General features: G+C 42.4%; 1 protein-coding gene and 1 long non-coding RNA gene across 2 annotated transcripts; both read left to right on the top strand.

The window, feature by feature from the left end:
* The first annotated feature begins 249 nt into the window (after positions 1 to 249).
* Positions 250 to 3,201, top strand: LOC309370456. The gene is made up of 2 exons (XR_014168578.1): positions 250 to 823; positions 3,023 to 3,201. It is a non-coding gene; the product is annotated as an uncharacterized lncRNA (long non-coding RNA).
* A 5,881-nt stretch (positions 3,202 to 9,082) lies between these two features.
* Positions 9,083 to 14,365, top strand: KCNE4 (potassium voltage-gated channel subfamily E regulatory subunit 4). Its single transcript, XM_081910625.1, has 2 exons — positions 9,083 to 10,411; positions 11,752 to 14,365. Exon 2 carries the CDS (start codon positions 11,778 to 11,780, stop codon positions 12,288 to 12,290), a length of 513 nt encoding a protein of 170 aa, XP_081766751.1. The 5' UTR covers positions 9,083 to 10,411; positions 11,752 to 11,777; the 3' UTR covers positions 12,291 to 14,365.
* Positions 14,366 to 15,002: the final 637 nt, after the last annotated feature.

Here is a 15,002-nt window from a genome sequence, read left to right as displayed (position 1 = left end):
TATCTGAAGGGCCAAGTTTGGGGATGCTTGGCTTAGATGAACAAATCGGCTCCGAAATGTGGCAAACCCGGAAGTGAGTGTTCTGGTTTGCGAATGTTTTTCGGAAGCTGATTGTACGACGTTGCATCTGCTTGAGTGTAGGAAGTTTCTGCATCCAATCGGAAGCTGCACTTTGGTTTTCGAACTGTTCCAGGAGTCAAACAGACTCCCGGAACGGATTAAATTTGAGAACCAAGGTACCACTGTGTGGCGTTTCCCCGTTCTTTTGGAAATATCTGTACAGGGGGAGAGAAAGGGTTACTAGGTAGACCAATAGAAAAGCCAGAGGTGGAGCCTACCTGTTTTTAAAAGGCTTAGCCAGAGGTTTAGACAGTTGGGAAAAAGCAGTTGGGAAAGCAGTTGGAAGAGAGATGGAAATAGAGAGACACTTAGTGCAGTTGGTTCTTGTGTGAGGGGAGATAGAAGATTTAGAGACAGGATAAAATAAGACTAAGAGGGTAAAGGGTAACAGCGTTTCAAATGTGTTTAAAGTTTATTTGTGGTGGCAATAAACTACAATCTTCGTTGTTAACTTGAAAACCCGACTGAGACTAAGTGTTTTACCGGGGAGAACCTGGTTGGTGGCAGCGGATTAGTGGTGTACGGGTCAATAGTCCGTGAAACGACTGGGGGCTCCGTACGAACACCACACACTGTATTATCGTTTATTATCAGTGTCAAATGGGAGGACAAAATCCTGCAGAATGAATAAATCCGAACAAATTGATTTGCCCCAAGTGTGCCAAGTTCAGATCTTTCAAATGTCTCTGGCAGATTACCTCTGGTATGTATCTCTGGGTTACAATAATCTGCCATGAGGTGCTAAGATTGAGTAAACCAGCTTTCAGTGTCGCGAACGGCATTCAACAAGCTGTTGAAGGATACTGGAGAATCTGTCTCATATGAGGATCCGTCTGAATCAAAATCCATCTGCCATTCTTTTTTGTCAGCTATCACCTGCCCTCATATTCTCTGCCAAGTTAAGACCTGCATCGTTTTCTGCCAGTTGTTGCAGTCTGTCAAACTATTAGTTTGACCAAAAATCTTTTCGGTGCGACAGCTGTTGTATAGTTTATTAAGGAGATGGATTGGTGGCCTCGTTCCATTTTCTGTAGTAGAGAGGTGCTCTTATATGCTTGAAAAAAAGAAAAAAACCCTCAATGCTATTTGACTCCTCTTACAGATTGCAAGTTTGACTCAGGTGTAGGCTACATGAAAAATCAATTGCATCAACACCAATCACACCCTGTTGCTGTTATTATTTTGATTGTGTACATTGTGGCTTTATATTCTGATTTTATCCTTTGTACTGCCCTGAGAGGTATAGGGCAATATATAAATTTGATAAATAAAATAAATAATAATGTACTACATGAATAGAGGACAAAACTGGATTTTCCTGGTGTGCTGAACCTTGTTTATGGAATGCAGGCTCCAAACTGATTTATTTGCCAGGTCATATACAGCTCCCTGGCAGGGCTCCAACTACAGGCCTCTGAAAGATTTCTCCTAGTCTCTGGGATGAGAGGGAGAAAGGAGTCTGGAGGACAGTAGTACACATTTAATTCACTGTTCAATGCAAGCCATTTGGGTTTAGTTAGAACTGAGCAGACTTCCTGACTTCAGAGCATTTGACTTCCCTGCTGGTTAATTTCCTGATTTAAGCAAGAAATAGTTTTCTTTGCTTTATTTGCACAGTGTCAGGTCATGAGAAAACTCCACCAAATCATTCTTTACAAATGGAAGCGCTATGTTAAAATCATGGGAGCTCTTGCTCTTGCTCTGCTTGCTTTGTTGTTAGCAATGAGAGCCATGCTACAAAGTTCAGGAAAGGGCAACCCAAATGACAGAGCTTTTGTAGTTTAGAAAAAAAAGTAAGAGGTGGCATGACAGAAGTCTGAAATTGTGCATGGCATGGAGAAAGGTTTTTTTCCCCCCAGGAGGGGAGAGTGTAGGATGAGGAGGTTAAGTCAGTTATGATTCACTGGGCCAAAGATTTTGGGTATAATATACAGCTGAGTGATTGGGTAAAATTATGGAAAGAAGGTTTAAAATTTACTGCATGCAATGCCCTTAAAGAAAATGTGATGAAAATGATTTATAGATGGTATATTACACCTGTCAAGTTTGCAAAAATGTATAAAGTCAGTAATAAATGTTGGAAATGTAAAGAAAAAGAGGGACCATTTTATCACATGTGGTGGGAATGTAAAAAAGGTGAAATGCTTCTGGGAGATGATATATAATGAGATGAAAAAAATGTTGAAATATACATTTATAAAGAAACCAGAAGCATTTTTACTGGGCATTGTTGGGAGTGATATAAATAGAAAGGAATATAAGCTCTTTTTATATGCAATAACAGCAGCAAGAATATTTATGGCCCAAAAATGGAAGCAAGAAGAATCACCGACAATTGAAGAATGGAGGATGAAGTTAATGGACTATGCAGAACTAGATAAACTAACAGGAAAGATTCGAAACTGGCGGGACCAGAAATTCACAGAAGACTGGAGTAAATTTACAGACTATTTGAAAAGTATTTGTGAAGATCAGACGATGTTAGTAGGTTTGCAAGAAGTTTTGTGAGGAGTATTATTGGAAGTATTGCAAAAATGGAGAAGAGGAAGGATGATTTGTTAAGAGATGTAAAGGCAATATAAAGTTAAGAAATGCATAAGAAGTGGTTAAAAGTGGATCATCAGAGGTGCTGATGGAAGTCTAAAAAGATTGTATAAGTGATAAGTTTTGTGGTACATTTTATAATTTATATGTTAAAATCAATAATATGTATGTATGTATGTATGTATGTATGTATGTATGTATGTATGTATATGTGTAGGGAAGCTTCCCTTTGTGCTTGGGTCCTGCTTGTGAGTTTTCCACAGGCATCTGGTTGAGAAGACTAGTTGGGTCATTGGTCAACAGGCTCTTGTTGATTTCTTAAGGAGCCCCAACCTCTTCCACTTTCTGTTCATTTCAGATTGCTCCTCCCACCCCACAATTACAAATGGAGACTTTCAACTATTATTTTCAGAATCTTCCAGAACTGGCAAAACTGGAGAACATGGAAGATGCTCATAGCCAAAATATTACCATTTGAATTCACTTCCTATATGAGATGTAGCATTGCATTCAATGAAATTAAAATATTGTGCTTAATTTGCTTCCAAAACTGGGGGTTATAAGCATCTACTCCAGAGTTAATTCCCCAAAGCGTTCTGACTTGGAAAATTCTCAATCCCTTTGTGCCAGATTTATTTCTGAATATTCAGACATGACAATGCTAAAATGTAATTAACTGTTCTCCCTTGCTTACTGTATGGTGTAAAACGGGGGAAAGTAATGTTTGAAGTTTCCCTAATGGGGGCATCTGCTGGGAAAGGGAGAAATCACCCCTAATTGGGCAAATGCCTACTCAATTTTTGGGTGATTTCATCTTTGCCCAGCAGCCCCTTGTTTGCTACCCCGCATATAAATTTGTTTATTTAAATCATTTGAGGTATCCTTATAGGACACAGTCCTCTTTCGTAGGCCTAAAAACAAGCAATGGACACCACTGTTCGTATAATACAATTTAATATAATATACAGAATTTTCAAACTACAAAATGTCAATAAGCCAGCAAGCTTCCCTGTAACTTGAGTTAACCAACATTTTAAAATATTATTCATAAAAATGGCAAAAATTCAGTAATCAGCAATCTAAGCAAGATTCTAAAAACAGAGGACAGCAATCTTAATACAATCCTCTTTACCAAAAGCCAACTGGAATAGGTGGGTCCTCAAACACATTATTCAAGAGATGCCCCTGATTCTCCATGGAGGCTTTTTTGGGGGACACAGATGTTTGCAGTAGGGAGGATGCAACAGGAAGCTCTCCTCCTGTGAAATTTCTTATGTTATCTCAGGATCCAAAAAATTTCCCATATTTATCTTCATGCCTCTCTTTCCGTAAATACCCAGTGCTAGAAAGTGGGGGAAATCCTAATGTCTACTCCCTTGTCGTCCTCCTGCCCTTCCTTTCACACTGATAATAAACAGATTGCTTCAGGGAAGGATAGTCACGGTTTGTATACACGCCACTCAGCTACATGCAGAGTGTTGTGGAGCCAGTGGGAATTGAATGGGGATCAGCATCTCATGCATCAAGAAAAGGGTTGATGTCATTAATCCTCTCTGACTCAGATAGAATCTGGCAGATACACACAAGGACTATGCTCTTTTCCAAAGGGTTAATGCAGCATTTTTTTTCACAGAAGGCTGCAGGATTTAGCTGTTCAGCTCCCTGGGGAGAATAGTTGCTTTCAAGCAGGTTGCGTAGCGGCAGATGTGTATCGTCCTATTTCCTGTTCCCCTAGACCAGCAGTTCTCAACCTGTGGGTCCCCAGATGTTGTTGGACTACAACTCCCATCATCCCTGATCTCTGGCCTTGCTAGCTAGGGATGATGGGAGTTGTAGTCCAACAACATCTGTGGACCCACAGGTTGAGAACCACTGCCCTAGACAGACATTGGAATGAAGGGGATGCATAGATTTATGAGGCAGGGGGAGGGGAGGGCTGGCAGAAGGTCCAGCGGGTGCACCTTCCTTGTGGCAAGGGGTTGGTCTTGATCATCTTTCGGTTCTTTCCAGCACTAGAACTCTAGGCTGCTAAGTTGCTCTGGAATAGTTGCTGCTATTTCTCATATTCCCATACTAGAGGAAAGATGGAGAACTCTTGACTCACCCATATGACGTGTTGGGTTGTTATACACATGCATCATAGGTGGAATTGAGACTCAGGAGGAGACTTCCAGATAAGCAGGTCCCTTTGGCCTTTGGCCACACATTGCAACTTAGCATCTTCTCACCTTTTGAGCCCACCCCCAGGCTCCCTAAGTATCTTCTCCAACCCTCAGGAGCAAATTTAGAGGAGAAGGAGGGGAAGTGGTGTAAATGTAAGAGCCATGCTCATCATTTCTCATTCTTTCATTTCATCCATTCCACTCCACTCCATTTCATTTGCATCATGTACTTTCTCTAAGTATCCAGAGCACTGTTTTAGCCTCATAGCAACCTGGTGAAGCAGGCTGCTACAGTGAACCTTGGTTGTTGAACGCTTTGGAAGTCGAACGGTCTTCCGGAATGGATTACATTTGACAACCAAGTTTCCACTGTACTAGGGTCTTGCTTTACATAGGACAGCTTTTTCTCTGAAGGGCTGTCTATCTGAAGGAGTCTCCTCTTTGAAGGGCCACCTAGTCCAAGTCCTGTTTGTAGGCAATGAACCCTAAGAAGGGGCAGTGGGAGGGGCCCAGAAGTTGCTCTTCCACAGTTAGCTCCTGGACAGCAAGCTGAACCAACATAGTGAGAAGTTTTATACTTCTATTTGAATTATCTTAATTACTTCTAAATGTGCCTCTATCCATTCAAATCAGCAGATGCAAATTCAGTGCAAAACTGCACCCCCCACCCAGGAGATGCATTTTGTTATGTGTGAGTGGCACTCGAGTCAGTTAGAGAAATGAATTGTCTGAAGCCACTCAGTCATGTTCTTGACTGAGCAGGGATTTGAACAAAGGTTTCGGATCTAAGAATTTTCAAACTCCCAACCCAGCAAGCTACCTATTGAACCATAAGTTGGAGCAATATTTTGTTTTTGTATGGGACATTACTGACAAAGCACAGATGGGATTGTTGTTTTGTTTTCTGTATGCCCTATCATATCAGGAATTATATGAATTGGAGCAGAGGCGACAGGAGGGAGAAATGAAATATTCCCAGAAGGTCTGTAGCCACATGGATTAATACCAAATAGTTCTCAGCATAGAAAATTACATGTGTTTTTCTTCCTTCTGGGTGTCTAGAAAAGCTATTGTAGCAATTCCTTTGCCACCAGGGAGAAAGGCTTCTGTGTTTTTAGCTGCTTTCCAATTGCTATTTATTCAGAGATTAGCAGGGGAGTGGGACTCAATTTGGACCCAACAATCTCCACAAAGTTGGAAAAAGCAAACTTTGGGTACTCATACTTAGTTTACAGATGATTATGCAAGTCTCTGGGGGATGTGAAATGCCAGATATGATATACTTAGGTCAACATTAGAAATAATATTACGAGATAAGGGACGGGTGGGTGACACACACACATACAGACTTGGCAAAGCAATGCTGCAGACAGATGATGTTGTATCAAATCCCCATGGATGTTAATCCAACATCAACAACTCCTGGGCCATTGTATGGGAACGTGTGATGAGGGGAAAAGATCGTCATCTTAGACAACAAAGCCATGTTGATTTCAAATGATGGGAAGCCCATTATACTAGTCTTTATGTCTCTGCATTAAAAAATAAATAAGTTTGAAGATTGAAAGTTTTTGATTCTATAATTACATGCTTGTTTAACCTTTAAAGAGTCAAGACTCAACTGGGAAATATCCAGGCTCTATCATCAAGAAGTCTTCAAAATCCAGTGAGAAATTGAAATGCCCTTTCACATACACATCCCTGAAAGTTACGCAGTGGGGATGTCATTTATGTTATACACAAAGAGCATGGTTGATTCAGGACTATTTTCTCATCTTGGCCCTAGATCACTCTATTTGCTTCTGGGATAGATTACATGATGTGTAATTTCAGTAAATAAGAAGGAAGATAGCAGGATGGCAAAGAATGGGTGGTTGCACTTGCCTGGTGAAAACATAATGGAACATAAACAGCTGCCAAATTTCACTTACTTAAATCTTTAATAGCTGCCTTTCTAAATAACTAATTCTCCCACAGCAACTGACAATAAAAATGATACAACACCTAAAACAAGCCAAGTGAAAAGTAGGACAGAAAAGTATGCCATAACCCAAATACTTACGTTAAAGAAAGAAAGAAATGTTTTCACTTGCAACTATCTGGGTGGACTTTGCAGCTGCTTCCACACTAGCTGTGTGGTCTGGAATTGTCATATTTTGTTCAGTCACTTCTTATAGAGAATCCTGACAACATGTTTGCTAGCCTGTTACATGGCAGCATAGTCTTCTTCTCTCCCCCCCCCCCAACATGATTTGTGGCAGAAATGCAGTGCAATTGTATCACCAGCCTATTCACAGTGTTAGAGCACTGAGATTTTTCAGGACTTCTGTGCCTTTCATTAAAAGCTTCTGCCTCATGTCTCTGCCCTCTTTATTACTTCCTGTTGAGGGCAGAAGCAGTATAACTGAAGGAAAGCATCTTAAATATCCACTGAAGGTCACTTCAGTTACCTTTAATGGCAGTTGCTGTTCCTGTGATGGTGGTGGGGTCTGAGGAGGATACCATGTGGTTGGTGCTACATTTAATGGGGGAGATTCTATTGCATAGTACAAAGTTGCATTGCTGATGCCTTAACTGTCCTTCGAAAAAAGACCAGTGATGAATGAATGAAAATACACACACACACATGCTCACAGACACACAGTTTCTTCCTGGGCAAAGTGGATGAAAACCACATTGCTGGAAGCAATCAGAAACAGCTCCCCAAAAGCAGTAATATAGGATACTTGACATTCTGCCCATATGCTTCTCATGGATGCCTGTCATAGACTGACTGGATGCAGAGCAGTGGTGGGAGGCACCAACTGGGGACCCTCCCAAGGGAAGAAGGCTCAGAGCTAGGAGATTGGTAGTGGGATGATGAGTAGTCAGAGGGAGAAAACTGGGAGGAGGAGGAGTCCTGGAAGCTGAAGAGGTAACAAGGTTTAGTGAGCAGGAAGAGACTGGGGCAGAGAGCAGTCCAGAACCAGAGGCAGAAGAGGAGGCTGGAGAGGAGAGGGAAGCCAAGAGGCAGAGATGAGTCCAGCTGGTGAGGAAGCCAGGCTGTCTCCCATTCTTGCTGCGACCAGCTTTCCTGCCCCCTTGTCTTCCAGAACCCAAAGGGGTGTGAAGAAGGAGGAGCAAAGACAGGCAAGACGATGTAGCCTCAGATTGCTTGGGAAGGAACCAGGGGAGAAGGAGACTTAGGGAGCTGTGGGAAAGTGGGGACCTTCAGTCCTCACAGCTACCTCATAGGGGCAAGATCTACTGGGAAGAGTTGCTGTGCTCTCTAGATCTGGCCTTCTGAGTTGTCTTGTTTCTTTCAACAGAGTCAACTTCACTGAAGCCATATGAGTTATAGCTGACTTGCTCCTGGCACTTGCTCCTGACAATGCCTTATTTTATCAGTTAAAGCCATTGCTATCAACCATCACCACAGCTGGCAAAGAACTGACTGCAGTTTGTACGATTTACTACTTGCAGCAGCTATATTGTACTAACGCACCCAATTGAAGGATAGCGTCAGATGGATTGCTGAGGAAGCAATTGCAACATGAACCAATGTGTCTCAGACTCCAGCCAGACACTGTGAATGTTTGTATCTGGGAAGTGCTATTCTAGCACATCCTGGAACTTTCCATTAGAGATGGGGCAAACACTGGAAGCAGAGGGGTTTCACTAACTGAGCATCCTTGAATATCTGTGAGCAGTGAGACAAGTCCACCCTAAGTCAGTTAAGTCAAATTTCAAACTATTGTAAGGTTACAGTGCCTGCTGTAGCTGTAGAGACTAATACAGGAGAGACGTGTTTTTCTTGCAGCTGTGGCAGGTGAAGGTATCCAGCTGTGCTGCTGCAGATGTGATCCCCCCAGTGGTCATTCTGTTAGAATTCCTGATCCATGATTGCAGTCATAGGATTGTTGTCTATCACATGACGGTGTAGGTTTTGACTTCACAGAGTGGGAAGTGACGGAGACAGGATGTTTGTGTTACTGTGTTCCGTGAAGTGGGACTATTGTCCTTTATTCTTTTCCTCTTTGCTGTCTGATGCTAGAGAGAGAGAGGGAGCCATGTTACAGTGCTCCATGTGTGTTTATATGTAAATAAAGTAGATTAGCCAAAATGCTGAGTTGCTGAGGTCTGTTACGCAACTGCGAAGACTCTGCAGATCCCTAAGTGTGCAGGTGTCTGTTGGCATCAGTCGCTGTGATGTTCAGGCAAAAGAAAGCTTTTGAAGCTCCCGAACGAAAGACCAGGAGGGAGAGAACATGCCAGGTGGGCATGTGTCTCTGCCAGGGTCCTACTCAAGAGTAGACTGAGCTCCTCACACATTCATCATCTGGTCACTGCTCTGGATGCACAACCTATCTGTCTCCAGGCACTGTGGTCGTCTGCAAGGCATTCCCACATAGTGGAGTTGATGTTGCCAGCCTTCATATCTTGTTTGCCTTTGCAATGCACAGTTGGTCTGCCAGCAGGCTTGGTGCCTGAAGCCAGCTCCCTGTAGATCAAGTCCCTGGGGATCCTGTCACCTTCCAGAAGGACTTAGGCTTTCAACTATCATTTATCACATTAGAAAGCAAGAGTGTGCATCTTGCTGAAAAGAGTAAAATGGGAGTGGGTCACTCTTACTATTATCACTGGTTTGACCTATTTGCAGAAGGAAGCGGCATGATTTGATTAGAGTTCAGAGTGCACTGTTGCCAGGCTTTAAACCACAATGCCATATAACTAGTTCCTCAGAGCAATTTCAAAGTCGGTCTGCAACAGGACATATGGATGTTAGAGAAATTGGATTCCATTAGCAAGCTTACCTAATTCACACTTCCGAAACAATATATGAACTGAATCTTTTGAAATTTGCACTTCTCTGAATTTTTCAGTGCTGTTCTTCTCTCAGGCAATGTGTACAAATTGTACATACTAGAGGAAAGTGTGCCTATAAATACATATAATAGTAGATATACATTAGCATGCAAAAATTCATTATATTAGACAAAATTGTTTTGCAAAAAAACAAGGAAAAATAACACTAAAATGCTGGTGGATTTTCATGAATACCTTTTCTTTCTTTCCTCTGATGTGGAAATGTGGAGAATTGAAATTAAGATAGGGAATTGAGAAACCTATATATACGTCCCTATATTTGACATATTCCTCCATCCCAACTTGCCATGAAAGGGATTTTCTGCTGATTGCTCTTTCTCTTAACTGTATTGCCCTGTAAAGCTTCTTCCTCCATTGGCACAAAGCGACCGTTGGTACAAACCACAGTTTCCACCACTGGAGTGTGAGTGCCTGAGTTGTATTTGTGTCCACACTCTCGGGCACTGAGCTTTGTTTAGGAAAAGTTACTCAGCATCCTCAGCCTTTTTCATTTTCACAGAGGTGTCAGGAATCCAACCAGTTAAACCGCAAGCCTTTGAGTTCATGCACTGACTCCAGCATGCAGCTATTGTAAACTCTTGGGAATCACGTGATGAAACTTCTCTTCAGAGGCTATTAATTCTGGCAGCGGACGGAGAAAGTTTCCAGAACTCAGGAAACTGCTTCGTGAACAGTCTTCTTGGGAGCTTTGGGAAGCACAAAATTATTTGCAGACTCACGTAAGTTGTTCAAGTCTCTTTTCCTTTGTTTCACTGCGCTAGATATAATAGTGTTTTCTTATTATTACCTTGTCTAGAACAACACTGATAAGCTATGTATTCAGATTCTCAGAGCTTTGATGCATTAAGCTTGTCTTGATAGTAAGCCTTCCCCTGAAACTTTTTTTGCCTCCCACGTTTATATATTCCTTGTATCTTAGAATGGCTTTTTCACCCTTTGTTCAATTGTGATCACATACTCTCTTTGTGGTGCTGTCTGCTGGATTATCTTCAGACAAAACCAAAGTATTGCTCTGGTAGAAGCCCAAGTCTGTGAAGCTCTGTATCTTTTTTTCAAAAGGAAAGAAAAATTGCCATATGATTTTTATTATAAGAAATAGCATTTTGTATACTTTTTCTTAGTAAGTCGTGCAACAGCCTAGGGCAAGTATTATCCTCATCTTGCAGAACTGAGAGTGGATGACTGATGCTGAGGAAACTCAGTGGCTACGGTGACATTTGAACCAGAATCTTCTCAGCTCACACTCCCAGGCTGTGTGAACACTATACCTTTAGAACACATTCGAAACACATGTTTCTCTCAGAGTATTCCCATTCCCAACAACCTTCAATCAACTGCAGTGGTCAGAATTCCTTGAGAGGAGAACTGTGCTTTAAAGGTACCATGTGTATGCAGCCTCAGCCACCAAACATGACACCAGCTCTCATAGAACTAGGGGACAGCAAGAGATGCACACTGCATAAAGGATAGACTACACCTCAGGGGCACAACACCATGCTATTCATGCAGAAGACCCCAGGTTCAATCCCTGGTATCTCCAATTATAAAGGAGCAGGCAGCAGGCACTGTGAGGGTGTCATGGGGCTAGATGGAAACATAGTCTGACCTGGTGTAAAGTCATTGAGATGACCTCCTCTTACCTTCCTTAAAATATTCCTGAGAAAACTGTTCTATTATTTCCAGCATAATAATATGATGGCCCTCTAGATATTGTTGAATTGCAACTCCTACCAGCCCCAACCACTATAGACAAAGGCCAATATGATGGGAAATGTAATCCAGCAATACTTGGAGGGCCACCCTGTCTCCATCCCTGGTCCTGAATATTAGCTCCCACATCCGTAATAAAGGAATAATAATACTTGGCATCTTTCCTGGGCAAAGTATATAAAATACTGATTATGATGATGGTGGTCGTTTGGGATTGTTCCTTTTCTTTTGAAAATAGATAGACCAAGGATTTCCCATTTGCAGCTATTTAGCTTTCTAAAAATGTTTGTATTTATTTTGTTTCCTGGGTTTTGATTTCTGGGATGTCCCGACCTATTTCCTCTTGCAGGTTCCTGGTTCCCCCACAGAGCTTTGATGTTCACGATGGATCATTTGAACATGACCCAGCCCATGCTTGCTGCTGAAAGCACAGGACCTGCTGCGTCCACTCTTGAGAAAGGCGGAGGGAACGGAAACGAATACTTCTATGTCCTGATCGTGATGTCCTTCTACGGCATCTTCCTGATGGGCATCATGCTGGGCTACATGAAGTCCAAGAGGAAGGAGAAGAAATCCAACTTGCTGCTGCTCTACAAGGATGAGGAGAGGGCATGGGGACAGGCTGTCAAGCCTCTGCCCACCATCTCGGGACTGAGGTCTGTCCAGATCCCCATGATGTTCAGCATGCTGCAAGAGAGCATGGCACCGGCTCTCTCCTGCACCCTCTGCTCCATGGAAGGCAGCAGCGTGAGCGAGTCTTCCTTGACAGACGTTCACCTCACTATTCAAGAGGAAGTGGCTGACTCCGAGCTGGGGGAAACAGGCGAAGTGGCTCTCCTCGATGACAGCAGTGAAGGTTCTTCAGAAAGCATCCACCAAAATTCCTAGCGCCTGCAGGACCTGGAGACACAGCATCTTTTGAATGAGTAGAACTGAAGGAAAACCATTTCCCACTTTCTCTCCTGTCTCGATTTGTCGAGCACCAGTGATGGAAGGGGTGCCTGGAAGCAGGGAGGAGAAGCAGCAAGCAGAAAAACAACTGGGTAGGCATTTGTTGTGCATAGGAGAATAGTTTTGTTATTAAGGACAGGGAGGGATATTTCTCTCCTGGCAAATGTGTTTGTGTAGCCTCTCTGTTTGCTTTAGAATGCTGCAAATATCTGGGAAGTAGCTGAGAAACATCAGGGATGTTTTGTGAATGAGCTGCCAGCCTCATGGATCTGGTCTTATGAGTGTTTCACCCCCATAAGCAAGTCTAAAAGAAAGAGTTTCTATGGAAAATGTGGTCACCAAGGGCAGGGATAATGCAATACCAAACAAAGAGCTTTGCTTCAGCCAATGACTAAGCACACTTTAATTCATTCTTGACTCTCAAATATGTGCAGCTGTGTCAGAAGAAGTAGGTCCATGTGCGAGTATATCTGAGCAAATATTTCTTTCAGAGTGTCCATGAAAGAAATGAAGCTACATCCATTCATACCAGCAGACCATGATCTCAACCCATGGGGATACTCAAACTCTTTTCATTTTAGTAGCATTTAGAGGGTGGGGTAACACAATGAAACGGAGTGGGTACCATGGCGAAATTCTACAAAAACAGACACAGATCAGGCTAGGTCTGCATCATGATGCATGTATTTCTATGTCCTGATTTGCTGTAAGAATGTTTACCCCAATGGCTCCATTCAGCTATCATATGAAAAGCATGAATTAGCACCCAAACCATACTTCATGTTTCATAGCAGATGGGGGGCAAATCATGGTTCAAATCTGCTTGCATGCTTTTGCTTTCCATCTGTACAACACTCTTGTTCCAATGATGCAAGATATGGAACATGGCCTGTAACTGGCAATTTAGATTTCACACTGTCACAAAACACTGGGCTGGATTCAGACTAAGTTAGTCATGCTTGAAATCAGTGGGAGTTAAGTTAGTAATGATAAACTTGTCCCACTGATTGTAATGGGAACAAAGTGTTACTAGCTTAGCCTGGATCCAACCGTTTGTTTGCAAATGCCCTTCAAACTTAATTCCTGATTCTCATTTGCTGGCTGTCTGCAAAACATAGTTTGTCAGTTCAAATATCATGCTAAGCCATAGGCAAGCTTTTTAACCATAGTTTGGCACTGGTTTCTCTGAAGAACTGAACTGTATGTTCATATTACAAATGCTTGGAACTTGCTGGTTAAACCTCTGCACAATTTTCATAGAGGGTTTAATAGCAATGGGGCAGAGGGGTTTTGCTTCCATCGTGCATTGCACTGGACAATAACGTCAGATTGGTCTCATAAGTATGAGAACAGAAATGCTGCCAAAATGCCTCTCTGAGTTTTCTGAGTTAAATAGCTCCAGAACATATTCATTGCCATGGGATACGGTGTGGGAAAACAGAGCATGAAAAGGGGACAGGCACAAATGAGGCAAAGAGCTCTCATTTCCCACTCCCATCTGAAAGTCTCAGTTCCAAGTTCTGTATGAGTGGGACAGACTAAATGGGACCTTCACCTCCTCTTTCTGATGTCACTGGGGATACTTTTGTTTGTGCAGAGACTTTGTTGCTCATTGACGAATGGCTGCAGATCTCATTAAAGGCAATGGGAATATTTCATTGACTCGGCCGATCAACCCGCAAGCATGAATTCTGGGTTGCTTTATTCCAAGAGGGACTGTTTTAAGTTTTCAAAGGAGCCAAATTACTTCTGGCATGTTGCCTGGAATCACTTGAATCCTGAAACTTTCCAACTCCAACTTTCGAGTTGTCATGTTTTTCCATTGCTTTGTCCTCAATTCTTTGATTTCCGTACAAATCTACTTGTTACTCTCTCTTTGCTTCAAAAGACAATTGTGTATATACTTTGATACCAAGCTGTATATATTTGTCTTACATATTTATGTTTAACTGTTCCTTTCTGACAAACACTAATTTTTATTTAAATAAAGCGATCACTCTTTTGTGAATTTTCTGCGGTGTGTGCTCAGTACTTCAATGGGTTTTCTGTGACTCAGGATTCCCTGGGGCAAATCTCACCTTTTCCATGAACACTGCCTTGAGTAAGCTGCTCTGTCTCAAACTTGGTCCTCCCTTGCTTTCCCACCACTTCAATATGGAGCTAAGGTTGTTGTCAGGATTGCAACAGACCAGAATTACAGTGGCATGACTTCAACATCAGCCAAATTTTTTCCTCCCCCATCTAGCCTGATAAAGAGTTCTGGGGAACTCAAAAGCTTGCACACAGCGTGTATTTTGAGCCAACATACCTACTTTTATTTTGTGCAACAAGATAATGTTTCTGAAGCACTTGGTAGCACAGAACAAGGCAGTGGACATTCTAGTTTATGGACATTGTGGCTGAAATTGCCACTGAAAGAAGTGAACAAACAGGTCTGCTTTTGATGGTAAGAGTGGGGAGCCTTTTTCAGCTGAATGACTGCATTCCTTCACAGGGAACCTTTTGGGGGCTACATTCCAGTGGTGGGCAGAGGTAAAAAACCACGAGATTTAAGGTGGTTCCCCTACACACGGTGCCAAGCCGAGCGGGCACAGAATTGAGAAAATAACTGAGAAGATCCATTTTGGGGCACCAAATTCTGGCCTCTCA

The sequence above is a fragment of the Podarcis melisellensis genome (genome assembly GCF_964234715.1).
Source record: "Podarcis melisellensis genome assembly, chromosome: 5".
NCBI lineage: Eukaryota > Metazoa > Chordata > Lepidosauria > Squamata > Lacertidae > Podarcis > Podarcis melisellensis.
Note: the sequence above shows the minus strand (reverse complement) of the source record. Positions and strands in the feature narration are given on the sequence as shown.

Bases quoted from the DNA above. Each gene is read 5' to 3' on its own strand.
- KCNE4 (XM_081910625.1), top strand. From the start codon at position 11,778: ATGTTCACGATGGATCATTTGAACATGACCCAGCCCATGCTTGCTGCT.